The sequence below is a fragment of the Leucopleurus acutus genome (assembly GCF_964270905.1).
Source record: "Leucopleurus acutus genome assembly, chromosome: 15".
In the NCBI taxonomy this organism is placed as follows: domain Eukaryota; kingdom Metazoa; phylum Chordata; class Mammalia; order Artiodactyla; family Delphinidae; genus Leucopleurus; species Leucopleurus acutus.
The window spans coordinates 47312706-47332630 of NC_139157.1; the positions used below are offsets into that span (position 1 = coordinate 47312706).

The 19925-nt window shown below is 35.6% G+C and overlaps 1 protein-coding gene across 1 annotated transcript; it reads left to right on the plus strand.

Annotated features, from left to right (window-relative positions):
• The first annotated feature begins 302 nt into the window (after positions 1–302).
• TUBE1 (tubulin epsilon 1) lies at positions 303–19833 on the plus strand. Its single transcript, XM_082856058.1, has 12 exons — positions 303–391; positions 486–559; positions 1189–1241; positions 3720–3777; positions 7379–7494; positions 10077–10198; positions 13408–13595; positions 13815–13990; positions 14761–14901; positions 17723–17863; positions 18500–18674; positions 18993–19833. Exons 1-12 carry the CDS (start codon positions 367–369, stop codon positions 19149–19151), a joined length of 1428 nt encoding a protein of 475 aa, XP_082712184.1. The 5' UTR covers positions 303–366; the 3' UTR covers positions 19152–19833.
• The last annotated feature ends 92 nt before the right edge of the window (positions 19834–19925 follow it).

Sequence of the window (19925 nt, forward strand, 5' to 3'; positions counted from 1 at the left end):
GACTGAACCTCTGATAGATCATAAACAGCTTTAAAGACACACGTTTTAAAATCCCACGCCAAAGCCTAGTTACCAGCCAGTGACCCGAGCCCACGGAGCTGCAGTTGCTCAGACATTTATATGGCAGCGAAGATCTGCTGTCGGGAGGACCAGTCGCTATGGTAACAGTGAGACGCACGTGCACTTGGCGCGGCCTTCGGACGTAAAATCTTAGCCTAAAGCTAGAGCAGAGCGGAGCTACGGCAGCGACTTGCGGCAGCAGCGTGACTTACGGCCGCCCCGCCGCCTCGGAGAGAGCCGTTGGTGGACCGGAAATATGCAGGCCGGCGCGGGCTCCTGGATATAGCGGAACGGTCGCGCTGCAGCATGACTCAGTCGGTGGTCATACAGGGTAAGCCGCCCCGGGAGGGTGGGGACCCGGTCGCCGCCGAGGCGAGTGGCCCTGTTGCTGCCTAATGTCTATTCTCTTACCTTCCTGGGCGCAGTCGGCCAGTGCGGAAACCAGATTGGCTGCTGCTTCTGGGACCTGGCGCTGAGGGAGCACGCCGCAGTCAACCAGGTACCGTCCCCGCCGCGCGGGAGACCCCCATGCCCGCCTGTCCCCGAGGCTCTTCCAAAAAATAAGCATTAATACTCAGGAAGCTTTTATCTGGCCGATATAAGTTGTATGGGATCTTCTCGGTAAAGGGCAAACTGGTTTTTAAACTTCTGTTGGCGTTAGACACAAGAGTCCAAACGAACACTCGCCGGAGATCTTAGTTTTAAGGTTCCTTAATTCTCAGGGTTGCATCTTTATCAGGGTTCTTGTGAGGAGCAATGAGATAGCATATGTGAAAGTACTTTGTAAAATAGGTACCATGTGTGGCATTATATTCCTTAATTTAACCAGTCAGCTTTTTAAATGATCACCAAGAATGCAGGGAAAGCTCTCATTTGATGCACCTGCTCTACAGTTCTGTGGGGACGCCTTTTCTCAGTACCTTCAGCTGCACTTAATCCATAGATCTCGCGGTATTTGCTCTTCTCTAGATTGGAAGAATCAGTATAAACATTTTATGATTGTTTGCTTTTTCTTATTGTAGCCGTATGCCGGCCTTTAAAGTATTGTGGGATTATTAAATTAAAAGGACTTCGTTTGGGAAAGAGGCAAAACGTAATCAAGCGCTAATAAATGTATTTTTTTTTTAGAAAGCGATTTATGATGAGGCAATAAGCAGCTTCTTTAGAAATGTGGATACCAGGTAAGATGGGGTTAAACTCTGTCACATAGCTTAATAATTATTTTCATGTCAGCAGTTTGGGAGAAAATTCTTCAGAGGACAGTAAAAGCAGTTGATGACTGCAAAGAAGTTGTTTGGCTTTTTTGTTTGTTTTTCTCATTGTTGAAAGCATATTGTCATTCTCTTGTCATTAATATTCTCATGTCATTAGGCAGAGCAGAGCAGGACAACAGGTTTCCTTTTAAAGGCATTTGAAGGAATAAAAGGAAACTTTAGTGTGCTTAATTTTAACTTGACCTTGAAATAAAGTTTCACTAAAAGGAATGCTGAAAATTTCCCTGAGAGTGTCTTGTTAGTGCATTCAATAATGGCTAACTTTTGAAAGAAAAGTACATTGTTTACATTCCTGTGATATTACTTGTGGTCAGGAGTATTTGCTCTACAAATAGAATGTGCTAAAAAGGAGCAGAGCAGTTGTTGTCAGATTAGTTTTGTTTACTTAATAAAGGGTATATGTAAGTATATATCTTTTACCTGAAAGAGTAATTTGACATTCAGGGTGTGTTTCTAAGCTTTTAACATTAAATCATGAAGTTCGTGCATTTTCAAAATGCTTAATAAAACTAAACCTGCCGGGCTTGAACTGAAAAATACATACTTTATATCCAGTTTTAATCTAATAAAGATTTCAGTTCTAGTTTGAATTAGTTGGTTGGGTGTTTGAGGCAGTTATCTCCCTGGGAAGGCTAATTAGGCCCCACTTCCTTAGTGAATTTCAGAGTCTGACCCTCACGCTTGCAAACTCAGGAGCTTCGATGACATCTTGATAATGGGTCCAGTGCTCTCTAGTACAGGCAGATAAACCAAACTCAGATAGGAAATTACAAAGCAGAAAGTCAGTGTAGTCATGGACAGTAGGAGCTATAACTCAAAAAGACTAGACACCCATTTTCTTTCAAAAGCACATTCTCTTCTGTAGGAAATCTATCAGGAGAGCTAAGTAATAAAAGGTTACTTAGTGACCATGGAATCAGACCAAGGTAAGTTAGGTGTATTACCTTAATGACTGGTGTTATTTATCTTTATTAATATGGAGATATCTGTCACATGGACTAGATTACCTCTTGTTTGTAAACTAGAACATCATCTCCCCTACATACTATTAAGAGACTCAAATTTGCCTTTGTAATACTTCCTTGTAGGTAGTATTCTAACTAAATCTGTACTTCCATTCCCTCTGTAATAACTCCTTTCATTGAATATTACATAGTTGAGATTCAGCTGGAAGCCATTCTCTCTTAATCAGGTGACTTTACCTAATTCTGTTCTCATCTACTCGGTTCGTTTTATAATTTAACCTGAGAGCATACTTATTTCTCCAATATCAAGTTTGAGGAGAAGAGCCTTGGCATCTTGCTCTTCTTTCCAACATAGTATCAACACATGCAGCATCTATTCCACAAGTTAGTACAAAAATTCTTTTTCAAAAATAAGACCACACCTTTGTATATACTTATTTATTTGAGGAAATTATCATACCTTTTTAATAGCATGATAGGAATTTACCTATACCAGGGGTTGGCAAACCTTTCCTGTAAAGGACCGGATGGTAGATATTTCAGGTTTTGCAGACCGTAAAGTCCATATCACATCTCCTTGAGCCCGCCATTGGAGTGTGAATGTAGGTATAGATAGTACATAAACAAATGAGTGTGGCTTTGTTCCAATAAAACTCGTTTTCACAAGTAGCTGGTCATACTTGGCCTGAGGATTATAGATTATCAACCCCCGACCTATAGCATCATCTATGCTCAATTCAGCTTCCCTTCATATATTCTGTCTTATAAACTATATTGACTTGTCCACTGTTTGTAGTCATAGACTTAGTTACTTTGGTGACTTCAACATGAAATTCTAGGAACAGCCTTAGATACTCAACTGTATATAACTGGTATGTTAGTTGATGTGTGTCTGGCTACAACAGAAAGCCTCACTAATGGTGGCTTAAACAATAGATGTATCCAGTTATGTCACATACAAAGAAATCTGTGTTTAGAGACATGCCCTAAAGACCAAGATACTGTCATATTGTTTCATGTGCTGGTTTTTTGTCCTCATGTTTTTGTACTTCATAACCATAAAATGACAGCCTCCACTGCCAGGAATCCCATCTAGATTCGTGTTCAAGGTAGGAAAAAGGACCAACTGCATCTGGTCCTTTTTATAAGAAAGCTTCCCAGAATATCTCCTTTTTATTTCATTACCCAGAACTGGATTACATGACCAGCCCAAACTACAAAGAAAGCCAGGGAAATAAGTACCTCATTTTTTCAGCCTATTGGGAGGTGGGAGATTACGAATGGCTTCTTTGTTGCCTTTTGTGTCTGCCTCACTTGGCCTATAAGTAGTTTTACTGTGTGAATGGAAGTTAATTTTATTACCTGATAGCACTATTAGCGTGGAAGATCTTATGACCTTTTCTCACCTTTTACCTTTCAGAGTGGTTGGTGATGGTGGCAGTATTTCCAAGGGGAAAATTTGTTCTTTAAAAGCACGAGTAAGTCTTATACACTTGGATTCTTATATTGCATGTGCTTTTAAAAATAACTCTACTTCCATAACTATCATAAGAATAAAATTTTAATTTAACTTCTCAAAATAAAAAAAGGGTATTTGCTAAGCCACATTTAATATAAATATAATTAAGCAGACATTTGTGTCTCCATGAAACTTTAGGGGGAAAATTTTGTGCTTAAAGTGAAAATACTGCATATTTGGCATTTTTCTAAATGTTTTAGGGGAAATATATGTCTAGATAAATGATAACAAAAGCTTTTCTTAACTCTAAGCCTAAAATACATTCTAATGAAGGTTAATTTTCATATAAAAATGATGAAAGGTTTACTTGCACCAGAGTTACTATTCCCAGTACAAAGCATAGATTCAACCACATTCTAGTGAATACATAACATAACCATATAAGACCTCCTGAACAAAAATACTTCTAGTCAATAGCCCATATTTAGTCTTAATCTCATTGCAGTTAACACTTCTCTTCTTCGATTGTGTCTCTGCAACAAACTGCTTTTTCCAACTGTTGATCAGTAATGTTTGACTATGACAGAAAAGAAAGGCAGTTTTGGTGCTGTGGAAGTAATTGAGATGATAAGGATCAGACCGGGAGTAGTGGCTGAAAGAGTAAAGAGCAGTAGGTTGTAGTATCTGGGAACCATCACCTTGTATCTGTGATCTCCAGTGTCCTTGGGAAACAAATTTAGGGCAGAGACTATGTGCTTGTAGTCTGTTAGGATAATTGATTAACATTTGGTATAGTTCATGCCTTGGAGAGTGCTAACATCCCAATCCAAAGCTTGCTCAGAGATAAAGAAACATTGACATTTCCTAGACCACTCCCAATCTGAGCTCTTTCCCACCACCCTACCAGTGAGCAAGTTGGCAAATGGAGGAAACACTGCTGGAAGAGAATAAATCAGTATGTTTCTATAGCCTTTGGCTTTTTTCCTAGAAGGTGTTCTTCCATTTCTTCTTAGTAGTCTTGGTGTCATGTGGCTCTGATCACTGAAGAGTCTAGGCTTCAAAAGATAATTTGGTGGCTGGGTTCCTCCACTGTGTTAATAGGCAAACACTCAGAATTTTGTAAATCCTGTATTACAATTAAGAGGAAGCTCAAGGACCTAAAAGCTATCACCAGGTAGCTCTGGAATAAAATAATAAACATCGAATCTTGGAAGTTGTGACTCTAGATCTTGGATGGCTAAGTGAGGAATCCAGAATAACTCCTTGTAATTGTAATTAATTTCCTATGGAAAAACAAATCAGAGGTAAGGAAAGATTGAAAGAGTTACAGACTGTCAGGGTTTAATGCTAAGTGACTATGACAGTGATGATTCTCTCAAAACTGACTTCAGGAGGTGCTTGAATGTCAGTTTGTATTCTGTATTCCCCTTCCTTTGCCTGATTGCAAAGTAATTGAAAGCATGACTTAAATATGTTTAATCTTCCACAAATCATCTCAGTAAATCTATTTTGGAACAAGGACAGTAGAAGCTAATTTTGTTCTTTTTTGTAATCTTACACAACAGTGAAATCCCTCTTACATGGTTGATTGGGTGTTAAAGTCAGGATTTAAGATAAAAATTGCATATTATCAAAAAAATCCTTGAAACTCCCTAAAATTGCCAAGAAATGACCCTGTATAATCCTGTGTATGTATATTGATGCTGTATTTAAAGGAGCACGTTTATAAAACAGAATTTTACAGTCTTTCTAATATACCACTGTAACATGATGATGTAACATGTGATATTACTCAGCCATAAAAAGAAGCAAAATTGAGTTATTTGTAGTGAGGTGGATGGACTTAGAGTCTGTCATACAGAGTGAAGTAAGTCAGAGAAAAACAAATACCGTATCCTAACACATATATATGGAATCTAAAAAAAAAAAAAGGTCATGAAGAACCTAGGGGCAGGACGGGAATAAAGATGTGGACCTACTAGAGAATGGACTTGAGGACACAGGGAGGGGGAGGGGTAAACTGGGACAAAGTGAGAGAGTGGTATGGACATATATACACTACCAAATGTGAAACCGATAGCTAGTGGGAAGCAGCCGTATAGCACAGGGAGATCAGCTCCGTGCTCTGTGACCACCTAGAGGGATGGGATAGGGAGGGTAGGAGGGAGACGCAAGAGGGAGGGGATATGGGGATATATGTATATGTATAGCTGATTCACTTTGTTATACGGCAGAAACTAACACACCATTGTAAAGCAATTATACTCCAATAAAGATGTTTAAAAAAAAAGTGGTATGCTGTCATACAATTAGAAATATATTTCTAAAGTACTGTGTAATAATATTTTAATTGCCAGCTTACAGTAGCATACTTAATTACACAAATAATTGAATTCACAGAATTTAAATGGGCATAAATTGTGACTCCACTGTAGTCAGTACTCGGTAAGTGTCAAACTTGACTGTCTCCCTTTGATAAAATAATAGAGCATAGAGTTTGGTGGTTAAGAGTGAAGATTCTGCAGCCAGGCTAGCCAGGTTTGAATCAGCTCTACCACTTCCTAGCTGGGTGATCACAGCCAAGTTATTTAATTTTTCTAGGCCTCAGTTTCCTCATGTGTAAACTGGGAGTAATTACAGTACCTATGCATAGGGTTGTGAGGATTAAATGGGGTGATACATGTACCGTGGCATGTAGTAAGTGCTTAATGTTACATGCTCACCAGCACTGAAAAAGCCCATAAATCAAGCACTTTCTCTGTGACACTGAATCAAAGACTTAGGTTAAAGGGTACCCTAACATCATTTCAGATTACTTTTTTCAACTTTTTTATTTATTTAACTCTATTTTACTCTTTCTTCTTCCTCAGTGTAGAAAATATAGAAAGTAAAGTACAAAACAGTGGGGACAGAGGGTATATAATTCTACTGCCAAGCTATCTCTGCTTACATTTTGCTGTATTTCCATCCAGTCTTTTCTATTTTTCTTTCCATAGCTAATTTTATGTTTTATTTTCTCATTTTCTTCTTAGCAATAGAGGTTATCTCCCATGTCAATAAAGTTTGTGATATTTAGTGAGTTTGTGAATTTAGATTGCGAGTTACTTAGGGGAAGGGACGCTGTTGTCATCTTTGACATCTATCCAGTGCCTTGGCTTTGCACGTAATAGTAGTTTACTGATTCGATTTGGACAGTTTTCGGCTGTGATTCATAAAGAGCAGCATGGTTATTCCTAGTGACCAAATACATTAATGAACCCTACATTTATTGAGAATTGTTTCTGGTTAAGGTTACCTTCTAAACTTCTGAGACCTGTTCTCAAGAAATTTATAGTCACATAAGCACATAAATAAAAGAATTGTTAGAAAATCAGAATTATTCAGTTCCTTTTTTTCCTTCTTATTCTTAGGGTAAGAATTTAGAATCCATCTTCTCATTGGATTCCACCTTTGGAGCAGAGTGAAATTATTTTTTAAGTTTTATAACAGACTGCGCAAAGAGAGTCAAAGATTTGATCAAACTTAAACTATAAAAAGAACAATGCAACTTCAAAAATTCTTTTTATTTACAGAGTGACTAAAGAAAAATATGCTAATTACATTTTATTTGTCTTTCTCAGGCTGTCTTGATTGACATGGAGGAAGGGGTAGTAAATGAAATTCTTCAGGGACCATTGAGAGATGTATTTGATAGTAAGCAGCTCATCACTGATATTTCTGGCTCAGGGAATAATTGGTGAGAATATGCTGGATGTAAAAATTAAATGTCATCTGAAAAAAAATGAGGAATCTTTCCTTTATTCTGATAGGTCCTGCTGACATGAAGCAAGATACAACTTGCCATACCTAACTCTAGGCCTTTCAACCCATCATCTTTTCCTTGATAGATGATGGTGTTCACAGTGCTTGGAAGCCATCTGTATCCTAGTTGTTTCTCTTTTTTTTTTTTTAAGAAAAAGATGAATCATGAAAAATTGATTTACTAAATTTCTCATTGTAATTTGATTCTTGCATAACTGCTAAGTAGTGACAAAAGTTGTATTTATTTTTTTGATATGTAGTTCCACATTTATATATTCTATAGAATTCTTCACTTGTCCATAAAGATACAAATGAAAGATTGTTCACTGAAACATTGTTTTTAACATCAGATAGTACTCAACAGGGGCTTGTTTAAATCAATTATAGTATATCCATACAATGGAAAATCATGCAACTCTTATAAAATGTAACATATCTGTATGGAAATTTTCTAACATTTTAAAAATCAGAAGTATTAAGGCACGGAACAATGTAGCTAGCATACTAATTTGTATATGAAAACCCTTACCTTTTTCTTTTTAACATCTTTATTGGAATATAATTGCTTTACGTTGTTGTGTTTCTCCTGTATAACAGAGTGAATCAGCTATACGTATACATATATCCCCATATCTCCTCCCTCTTGCATCTCCCTCCCACCCTCCCTATCCCACCCCTCTAGGTGGTCACAGAGCACCGAGCTGATCTCCCTGTGCTATGCATCTGCTTCCCACTAGCTAGCTGTTTTACATTTGGTAGTGTATGTATGTCCATGCCACTCTCTCACTTTGTCCCAGCTTACCCTTCCCCCTCCCCATGTCCTCAAGTCCATTCTCTACATCTGCATCTTTATTCCTGTCCTGCCCCTAGGTTCCTCAGAACCTTACTTCACTCTGTATGAGAGACTATTGGTCCATCCACCTCACTACAAATAACTCAATTTTGTTTCTTTTTATGGCTGAGTAATATTCCATTGTATATATGTGCCACATCTTCTTTATCCATTCATCTGTTGATGGACACTTAGGTTGCTTCCATGTCCTAGCTATTGTAAATAGTGCTGCAGTGAACATTGTGGTACATGAGTCTTTTGAATTATGGTTTTCTCAGGGTATATGCCCAGTAGTGGATTGCTGGGTCATATGGTAGTTCTATTTTTAGTTTTTTAAGGAACCTCCATACTGTTCTCCATAGTGGCTGTATCAATTTAAAAGTTGTATTTTTATAAACTGTCCTCTTACCTATAGTATTCGACTCTGTCAAAGTTTTCCCATCAGTCAGATTTAATAGAATTGATAGAGATATAAGCCAGACCAGTGTCCCAGCATTCAAGGTCAGTCTGAGGCTATATTTGGCCCTTAAATATATAATGGTCTCTTCTCCTTAATGGGAAAAAAGCTCCAACAGTGATCATTTTAAAATTTACATTGACACTGGTTTTGCTGTTTTTTTAAAAAGTAAGTAGGTTCTTGTTTGCCAATCTAATATTTGTTATTTAAATTATTTGCAGTTAGTCCCTCAGGTTTATAATGTGTAATATTGTGTAATTTTACTAAAGCATGAATTTGAGTCTTGTGTTCTGAGAGACTTATTTGGGGAGAGCCAGTCACTAAAATAAGTGAGTCCACCTAACCATCCAACCAGCTTTCTCTAATTGTCGTATAACTTATTCTGCAACTTTTGAGTTACACCTGACTACATGTTGTATGGAAATCGTTCTTACATTTCAATTCATCATAATAATACTTGCAAATTTGGGCAACCAAAAAGGCTTGCAGAACCTCATGAATATCAGTTTTCTACTGTGTGGCATTTCATCTAGTAATAACATGATATGACCAATATTTTTTTCATGTTTTAAACCAAAGTAGGTCAGTTTAAAATTTTTTACTTTTATGTCTTTCTAGTTGACCACATTCTGCTTTTTAGTACATGAAAGACAGTGCAATCAGTTTACTTTCAATGAAGATGAGAAAAAACTAACTAAAAACTTGTTTTGTTGTAATTATACCTTAAGAGCAGATAAATTTTAAAAACCATAGTTTAGGGCTTCCCTGGTGGCACAGTGGTGGAGAGTCCGCCTGCCGATGCAGGGGACACAGGTTCGTGCCCCGGTCCGGGAAGATCCCACGTGCCGCAGAGCGGCTGGGCCCGTGAGCCATGGCCGCTGAGCCTGCACGTCTGGAGCCTGTGCTCCGCAATGGGAGAGGCCACAGCCGTGAGAAGCCCGTGTACCGCAAACAAAAAAAAAAAACATAGTTTAATATCCATTGATAATGAACTATTTTATCAGGATATTTGAGGATTATAGGTATATATATTTGTTAAATTATCTTCCTGTATCCTTGAGATATCGTAATATGATTTATTGATGTTAAACAGGAATAAAATTTACTTACTACAGTAAAAATACTTTTTGAAGCTTATCTGTAGTCTTTTCATTTAGTTCAGAAATAATAAAATCTTGAAATAATAAATGCAAGGATTTTATTTTTTAATCTATATTCTTTTTTCCAGGGCTGTGGGTCACAAAGTGTTTGGCAGTCTTTATCAGGAACAAATTTTAGAGAAACTCAGAAAGTCAGCAGAGCACTGTGATTGTTTGCAGTGTTTTTTTATAATACATTCCATGGGAGGAGGTAAAATTATTTATTCATTTGTCTATAACAATGTGAAAATGCAAGTGAGAATTCATTCTGCCAACATAAGTCTTGTTTTCAGACCTTTGCTTAATAAATATAGAACTATTAAGAATTAAGAGTATGTTTATGAATGTATGTACATAACAGCTTTTTATCTTAAATTTTTGTCAAATTGTGTCACTCTGACCATTTTTTAAAAATTTAAACCCTTTTAAAGAGTCAGTAGAAATGAATCTGAAAAAATTAGTAGAAGGTAGATTTCAATATAAGCTTTTTGGTAATGCTGCCTTTCTCCTAAGAGCTTGCTTGTGCAGTTTCATATGCTGACTAGAACTAAGTATTTGTGGCATATTCATAGATACGTTTGCAAAAGAATATCAGTACCCTTTCTTTAACTACCTTCAATCCTTTCTTGTGTCCAATAAGAGAAATAAATAAAAGAAATCCTCTTAGTCAACTCCCTTAAATCATTCCTTACATGGTAATTAATCACCTTGACCTAGAATAAATGATCTGCATTGCTTTCTTTCCCAGCGAAGCCTGTACCTTGCAAGTGAAGTATTTTGTTCCCCTGTTCCATGAAGTAGAAACAGATCATAATTTGATAATTTCAAAAGAGAATTAGCCTATTTTAAAAGAAAACTTTGCCATGCTTTTTTCCTCCAAGCTGAGATTAAGATTTTTATATTCAGCAGGTTATGTACAGTTGACTTTCTTATACATATCTGTTATTCAGTATGATAGCATTTGAAAATTAAAGTTAAAATTGCTATGTAACCATGCCTTTAGAAGACCATCATAATCATTAAATTAAGAAGCTAATTTTCAGGGCTTCCCTGGTGGCACAGTGGTTGAGAGTCCGCCTGCCAATGCAGGGGACGCGGGTTCGTGCTCCGGTCCGGGAAGATCCCACATGGCGCGGAGCGGCTAGGCCCGTGAGCCATGGCCGCTGAGCCTGCGCATCCGGAGCCTGTGCTCCGCAACGGGAGAGGCCACAACAGTGAGAGGCCGCGTACTGCTAAAAAAAAAAAAAAAAAACTAATTTTGTTTATACTGGTATAATTAACCTGCAGATTTTGAGTAAGTTTTCGAAAAAAACCAATTTGATTTATAGTTCATTATGGTGCTTTTTTTTTTATATCCCTCTGTTACTCAGAATCTCAGTAGACTGTACTTTATTTATAATTCACTGAAAATGGCAAAAATACTTTAAATAATATTGAAGGCTAAAAATGAAGTCTTTTCCCACATCATCCCTAATCTCTCTCCTCACAGATTATCAAGTTTGCCAGTGTCTGTCCTTCCAGATATTTCCTGTGCCCATTGTGTGTTTTTACATAAACAAGATCATGAAATACATACTACCCTGTAATGTTTTCACTTTAAATCTTTCCTGAACATCTTTCATCAGCTCTGTCCAATTGTGAGAATATGTAATAATTTTTAAAGTCAGTTCCTCATTGGTGGATGTCAAGTTATTTATGGTTTTTAGCTACTACATAAAATCCCCAGCGAACATCTGGTACCTATATCTTTGTTCATTTGTGCCACAATAGCTGTAGGCAGTATTCCTAGAAAGGAAAGTGGAACCAAAGAATATGTACATTTTAAGCTTTGGTTGATATTACTAAATAACCTTCCTACATTATTGCATCAATCCGTATGATTAGCAGCAATATATAAGAGTTTATTTCCGCACACTGTCACCAACGCTGAGTATTATGAGACAAAATCTGTCTAATACAATATGTTCAAAATTATATTGCTTTAATTTGCATTTTTTAATTAGAGAAAAGGTTGAGCATCTTTACATCTATTTGCCATTTGATTTATTTTGAGTTACAATTTATATCCTTTGCTCATTTTTCCATTGCATTATTCATATTATTTTGTTGTTGATTTGTGACCCTCTTTATTAAAGAAATTTAGTCCTCCATCATGTTTGAAGATTTTTTCTTAGTTTGCCTTTTTATTTTGTTTGTTTTTATATATACATATATAGAGAGAGGGGGGAGTTTTGTTTATTTTTAATGGAATCAAAACTATCTTCTATAATGGCTCTGGTTTTTTATAATGCTTAGAAAGTCCTCATTAAAGATTAACCCAAAAAATCTCCCTCACTTTCATCTAATATTTTTAACATCATAGCCTTTTTTCTTTTTTTTTTTTTTTGCGTTACGCAGGCCTCTCACTGTTGTGGCCTCTCCCGTTGCAGAGCACAGGCTCCGGACGCGCAGGCTCAGCGGCCGTGGCTCACGGGCCTAGCCGCTCCGTGGCATGTGGGATCTTCCCGGACCGGGGCACGAACCCGTCATCATAGCCTTTTAATATTTATCCAAATGGGGTTAGAGCATTATTGGCTTATAAACTTTTTCTCATCTGGACAGCAAGAAATACGTTTTACATTACAAACCAACACACACACAAACATACACAAACTAAAACAAAAGATTATTTACCCACACTATATGTGACATACTAATATTTCTGCGTTTCATTTAAGAAAAGAAAATACTGGTCCTAACCTTATAAATTAGTTTCATAGCCCACTGATGGTTCACAAGCCATAGTTTGAAAAGCACCAGGGTAAAGGATTCCAGTTTTCTCTCTTTTAGTTCTTAAAAATATCTGAATTTATATATATGTAATTCTGTGTGTCAGAAAATTACCTTAATGAAGTTCTTAGAGTTTCTGCTTTCAGATAGATAGTAAAAAAGTTTCCTCTTTGAAACTTTTGTAAATTCAAGTTGGTCGTGCTTAACTTTAAATTTTAACTCAGCATTTAAGTTGCTTAATGTCATGATAGTGTTCATCATTAAGATTATATAGGTGCTGCACTAAAGATGTCAAGATTGTTTTTTCTTAAGTTGCTTAACATCAAGTGTAGACTAAATACTGTCTTAGTTGCATTTTTTACTCTTCAGTCAGTTCTTTTGACATCATAGAGATATAACTTGAATGTAAAAAAGTGTAAAATATAGAAAGGCCTCTCATCACAGTCAGACCCAGAGGTTGAATTCATGACTTTAAGTCTCACTACCTATATTGTCTTCATTTCTTTATCTGAAATTAATTAGTTAATATATAATCACAGGAATAAGTTGAAAATTTTATGTCTTTAATACATAGGTTTTTAACACAAAAACAGAATTCCGTTATATTCTGAACCATTTATGCTGTTTTCTTTTTGAAATCTTAATCTTCAGGAACAGGATCTGGACTTGGCACATTTCTTTTAAAGGTGCTTGAGGATGAATTCCCAGAAGTATACAGATTCGTGACTTCAATTTATCCTTCTGGTGAAGATGATGTCATAACCTCGCCTTATAATAGCATGTTGGCAATGAAGGAACTTAACGAGCATGCAGACTGTGTGTTGCCCATTGACAACCAAGTAAGAAATGGCATTGTAATTTATGGACATATTATGTATACATTCAGGCCTGTGTTATGCTTATGTGTGTACGTGAAACAGTCTCTTCACTTTTCAGCCTTCCCATCTTAGAGAAAAAATAAGTTTAAATTGCTTTTTTTGGTCTTTTTCTTCCTGGTAGAATGTCATTTATGTCCTCTCTTCTTAATCGCTTCTCTCCCAATATTTTTCCCTTAAAAGTCTTTATTTGACATCATTAGCAAAATTGACCTCATGGTGAATTCTGGAAAGTTGGGTACAGCTATAAAGCCAAAGAGTCTGGTTACTTCAAGTGCTGGAGCTTTTAAAAAGCGGCAGGAGAAACCATTTGATGCAATGAACAACATTGTGGCAAATTTGCTGCTCAACCTAACAAGGTAATCCGTTTGACAGTGTACTTAAGGGCAGTTTAAAAATTTCCCTTGCTTTTGATAATGTTTTGCAGTAGCATTTTTTAGTTATTCTGAGTTGTAGAAGCTTTTTTAAAAACTTTATTTAAAATAAAAATTTTAGTTTGTCTAGTGTTTTCAGATCTTGGAGTAATAGGCCAGAATTTTATTTTCTCTGACTCCAGAGGAGCATTTTATTTTCCCCAGGTACGTTCCATGGAATATTAACAGATGTTAAATGGTAAAGGGTTTTGAAGGAGATACACTTTTTTTTTGCTGCAAAATGTCTTAACCTTTTAAACCAGCTAATCTGTACCTCTTTATTAGCTGGTCCAAAATATTTCTTCGACTTTGATCTAAAAAATTGCTTTGGCATTATTATATTCCAAATTGTAGAGCATGTAAGCAAATCCCAGGGGAATTTAGTAAGGTTTATAGAATAATTAAATAACTGTTGAACTGTATGTATTTAATTCAATCTAAAGTCTGTTTTAAGTAAGATTTTTATGTAGGTAATTAGCAACTGTAGTAGAGTGGTTACACTTCAGATAATCCTGAAATAAGAATTGCTGTAGATGTTATGTTATATTTTGATTATACACGATGTTCATGATACTAAATTTCACTAATACAGAAAAAAAAGAGCATATATTCTCTAATGAAGTACAGCGTATGAAAGGATGTAGGAAAGTGCCTGCTGACTAAATCAAGCTACATTAAGTTAAATATTTTTCATGCTTTAATGTTAATTTTTTTAGCTCTGCAAGGTTTGAAGGATCCCTTAATATGGACCTTAATGAAATCAGCATGAATTTAGTTCCTTTTCCTCAACTGCATTATCTTGTGTCAAGCCTAACACCTCTGTATACACTGGCAGATGTTAACATTCCTTCTCGAAGGTAAGATGTAGTAACTTTATTCCAATTACTTGAGGGCTCAAATTACTTTAAAAGCAAACACATTTTTAAGAGAAAAGTTTATAATAACTAGTTATTTCTTCATACCATTTTCTTTGTGAGAATTATATAAAGTATAGGTGATGACAGCCATTTTTCCATTAAGTGAATGCTTCCTTGTTTAGAAGTCATTGTTTAAAAATGTCAGTATTAAACTATTTGAAATTAAATCTAAATTTTTAAGCTTATGAAAATTAATAAAGATATAATTTTTATTGAAAAAGATTTAAAGGCTTTGAAGTCTGATGTACTTAAATATGAATGCTAATTCCATCATTTCTAGCTACAGAACCTTGGGCAGGTGACGAACTTTTAGTTTTTCTCATCTTTAAAAATGAGAGTCAGAGTATCTACCTCATAAGCTTGTTGGTATATTAAATAAGAGTATCTTTTAAAGCTCTTACCCCAGTCCAGCACCAAAGAGGGTTTACAGATATTACTCTATTATAGCTATTATGTATCACTTCCAGAACACCTTGTTTTATAACTGTGTCATTTTTAAGCATAAAACTTACATCAATTTACTTAACAAAAATGTAGTTGAAACATACTCTTATCATATACAGTGATGATGAGCTTGAAAAGGTCACACTGACATTCACAGTTGACTGAGGGAAAAGGTCTTGTCAAACTCTGCTAGAGGAAATTATGTAAATGATAAAGTAAAAACTAGATTACAGATCTTTTTAATAGTTTAAATTTTGGCAACATAATTCTATACTGTGGGAATGTCACAGTAATACTGATTAACTTCTATTTGAGCAAGTAAATAACTGACTATGCCAACTAATAGGTGCGGTCTCTCTCTTTGTGGGATGCTGATGAGCTTAACAAGTTAAGCAACTTGGATAGTTTATTGAACATGGGAATCAATCATTAAATGATTGCTTTTATTATCAGCCCAGCATATTAAAAATGAGTATATTTAGTAAAAGGTACACCTTTAATGTGGATACATAGAATGTAAATTGGTGCTAAACTATTTATTGTACAGTAGTGATTATCCAGACATTTAAAGTTACTCCTTAAAAAAATAAAGACATGTAATTTCTAATTAAATTCAGCATAATCCTGCTTGGTGTGTGTGTGTGTGTACATATTTTTTTTCTTTTTGGTTGTGCTGGGTCTTAGTTGTGGCAGGTGGGCTCCTTAGTTGCAGCTTACCAGCTCCTTAGTTGTGGCATGTGAACTCTTAGTTGCAGCATGCATATGGCATTTAGTTCCCCGAGCAGGGATTGAACCCAGGCCCCCTGCATTGGATGCGCGGAGTCTTAAGCACGGTGCCGCCAGGGAAGTCCCGTGCTTGGTATATTTTGATAAAAATAATGGTGTCAGCATTTAAAATGTTTATATATTTATAGCTTGTTGCAGGTTTGTTCTGTAAGGAACCTTAAGAATGTTAGACTCTTAAGGAACTTATCACAGTGTTCTTTCTAGCTTTGTGGGGGTTTTCCTTTTTTATTTTCTTTTTGCTTCTGTACTATAGGTATTTCAAAGGCTGCCATATCCACATATGGACACGTTTATCCTTGAGCAAATAATAAATTGTTTTTAAATTGTACTATTAAAAGGCATAGTTTTAAGACTTTAATTTCTTATTAGTAGTTTACAAACAACTGAGAATGGTTTTTGGATGTGCTTCATATTAATAAACGTCATCTAGTCCATTTTTATGTGATAAAAATGCACATATTAGCGTGTGTATATTAAATTCCTTGTTTGTAATGTAAAGAGAAATATCCCAATAACTATAAATAGCTCCTTGCTAGTTCTTATATTTTTTTTGACAAAAGAATGAGTGTGCCTACTTGTTGTATAGTGGTTCTTAACCTTTTCTGGGTTTCCTTGACTTCATAAAAATGCCCAAAAGCACATACACACCAAAATTTTGAGCACAGTAGAGGATTCATGAATCCCCCAAAGCTCACCATCCACTAAGAGAGTCCTCTATCCTTCTTACTGTAGAAGAATCAGGATAGAATGTAAGCTCCATTAGAGTAGGAAATTTTTGTTGTTCACTGCTGGGTCTCTTGCACCTAGAATAGTGTCTGGCACATAATAGGCATTTAGTAAATATCTACTGAATGAATAGGCAGCATAGTGTAATGCATTTAATATGACCCCAGACTGGGGTCATATTAAAGGCCTAAGAGCCTGCGTATTATTAGATGTAAACTTCATCGGTCACTTTTATCTTCCTTTCTTTAGAGGAATGATAAAAGAATGAAGTTAAAAGACTTCATTCACTTAAAAGCCTCCCTGTTCAGGAATAGTAGTATAGAGTAGTGTCTTTTTTGGAGAGCCTAACATTGTCCTTTGATAGCTTCCTCATTATTCCTAAGTAGTTTATGATATATTTTATAGACAAAGTAATCTTAATGTAGTAGGTTTTTAATTAGTTTTGATAGTTCTGATACTACAAAGTAGATAAGCATACTGAACTAAGTAAAAATGACACAATTTTCAGAAATTAGTACTACATAGAGCTCACTAATGATGTAGTCAATATTTTGTAGCTACCTGAAATCAGGTATATATAAAATATATTGCAGAAGCTTTTTATTCCCCCTAAAAAAAATATATTGCGTGATTTTCTCTCATATTTATCCAGATTGCTTTGAGGAAATGATAGCTGAGATTCAGAATATATTTGTGTGTGAAGTTTATTTACCTGTAGATGACTGTCTTTTCATTTTATAGTTACACATAGAAGAAAGATGTAGTACAGTATTTTGTATAAACAGTGACTGTCTCATTGTTTTAGGTTGGATCAGATGTTTTCAGATGCCTTCAGTAAAGATCACCAGCTAATTCGAGCTGACCCCAAACATAGTCTCTACCTCGCCTGTGCCCTCATGGTTAGAGGAAATGTACAGATTTCTGATCTTCGCAGAAATATTGAAAGGTTCAATTTTATATTTTTCAAGATAATGTTATGTGTACTGTTTGTAACAGTGTAGCATGTAGTTAAGTAGCACTGTGAACTTAATTGAAGTGTGACTTTGAGCAAGCTACTTAGCCTCTCTGAGCCTATTTTCCTCAAATGTGGAATAAGTATAATAATAGTACAGAGTTGTTATTTATGTTAATTATGTTATGCACATTAAATGATGAGATGTTATTTTCTGAAAATGTTCAGGAAATTTAGCTATTATTGTTTTTATTACCACCGCTACTACCACTACACTGCTTCTAAGTTTGTTTTCCTATTTGACAGTCTTATTTTTTAGGAAAACTGCTCTATTGAATTACAAAGTAAGGAAAATTATAATACCTTCATTTCTTTTCATCCCCAGATTTCTAATGTTAAGGAATGTGTTTCTAGCTTCTTGAATCACCATTACGGCCAATTTAATGTCCCTTAGTTCACTGTTAGACTGTACCATAATACTGCTAGTATTAAAAAATAGGTAACTTACATTATATACTAAGCACTTAGAATGGTACCATTAGTAATGTCCCAGTTTAACTAATGTGGGCTGCCATAATATGGCAGATATTTTAGTACCTTAATTCTTACCTTTGAGTTTTTGCATCTCAGATTAAAACCTTCTCTACGGTTTGTCTCCTGGAATCAAGAAGGCTGGAAGACCAGCCTGTGTTCAGTACCTCCTGTGGGCCATTCCCATTCATTATTAGCTTTAGCAAACAACACATGCGTCAAGCCTACCTTCATAGAACTGAGAGAGAGATTCACGAGGCTCTACAGAAAAAGGGTAATCATCAGTACACCTTTTTAACTATATGTGTTTATTTTGGCTATTTAAGATGTGTGCTCAAGAATTAAAGTAACACAAATCAGGTGTGATCCTGCCTGCTCTATCTTATATCTGTGTATTGATTATAACTGAAGAGGAGAGGCTTACTCAGACTCCAAATGAGAAATCTCATGGGTTTATAGGATTTAGGTTCTCATTTCTCTTGTAAAGCTGAGTGTGAACTATCTTTTTAATATGAATATTTACATTATAGGATAGTTGTCTGTATTAAATTTCCTGAAAATGGTCAAGATCATTCAGTTTTTTTATTTATAGGCTCATCTTCATCACTATCTACAAATTGAAGGGATGGAGGAAAGCTGTTTCACAGAAGCCCTGTCATCTTTATCAGCACTCATACAGGAATATAACCAACTGGATGCCACAAAAAGCATGCCTGCCGAGGAGTTACCTAGACTAAGCGTAGCTGTGTGAAAAAGAAACCCCAAAGATACAATTTCTTTTTCTTAATTTCACATGTTTTGTCCCCTTACCTTTCTATTTTAGAATTTTTGTGATTCAGAAAGGCTGATTTGTGTTTTTCATATTGGGAAGTTTTTGTCTTTAGAGTAGTTTCCATTTAATCACAATTTGTTGATGATCCCACTGTGTGAAATTAGCCAAGTCCTAGTGCCTTGACTTTAAACATCTGTCTTCCAAAAAGTCGTGTTTTCTAAAATTGAGAGAACAGAGTTCTTCAACATTTTATTTTATTTATAGTCTCATATGTAGGCATTTATACAGAGATAATCATGTCTTCAGTAAGTCTTGTACAGATATATTTTTTATATTTATTTATAATTTATGTCTTCACATTCTGTTTAAATTCTCCTAACTCTTTAAAAGTAAATACGGGAGTAGAAGAACGCAGTATAAATATTTCTATGTAATACCCACTAACTTCAGGAATAGATTTTATTACAACTTGAGGTTTCATTTCTTCTTTGGGTAACCACTTGTTTGCACTCAAAAGAATCACAATTTACAATTATTTTAACTTGTATTAAATTATTTTTAAATATAATGGTTTTTTAATCAAACCAGTTAATTTTGTAACAATAAATGTCCATGTTTTTAAACCATGCTACTTATCAGTTTTGCTTGTCCCTTCTTTTTTTTTTTTGGCCATGCCACATTGCATGTGGGATCTTAGTTCCCCAACCAGGGATCAGACCTGCACCCCTTGCATTGGGAATGTGGAGTCTTAAC

Coding starts and splice junctions, on each gene's coding strand:
- TUBE1 (XM_082856058.1), top strand. CDS start 367: ATGACTCAGTCGGTGGTCATACAGG. Junction 560..1,188: donor AGCACGCCGCAGTCAACCAG/GTACCGTCCCCG, acceptor TTTTTTTTTTAG/AAAGCGATTTATGATGAGGC. Junction 13,991..14,760: donor TTGCTGCTCAACCTAACAAG/GTAATCCGTTTG, acceptor TAATTTTTTTAG/CTCTGCAAGGTTTGAAGGAT.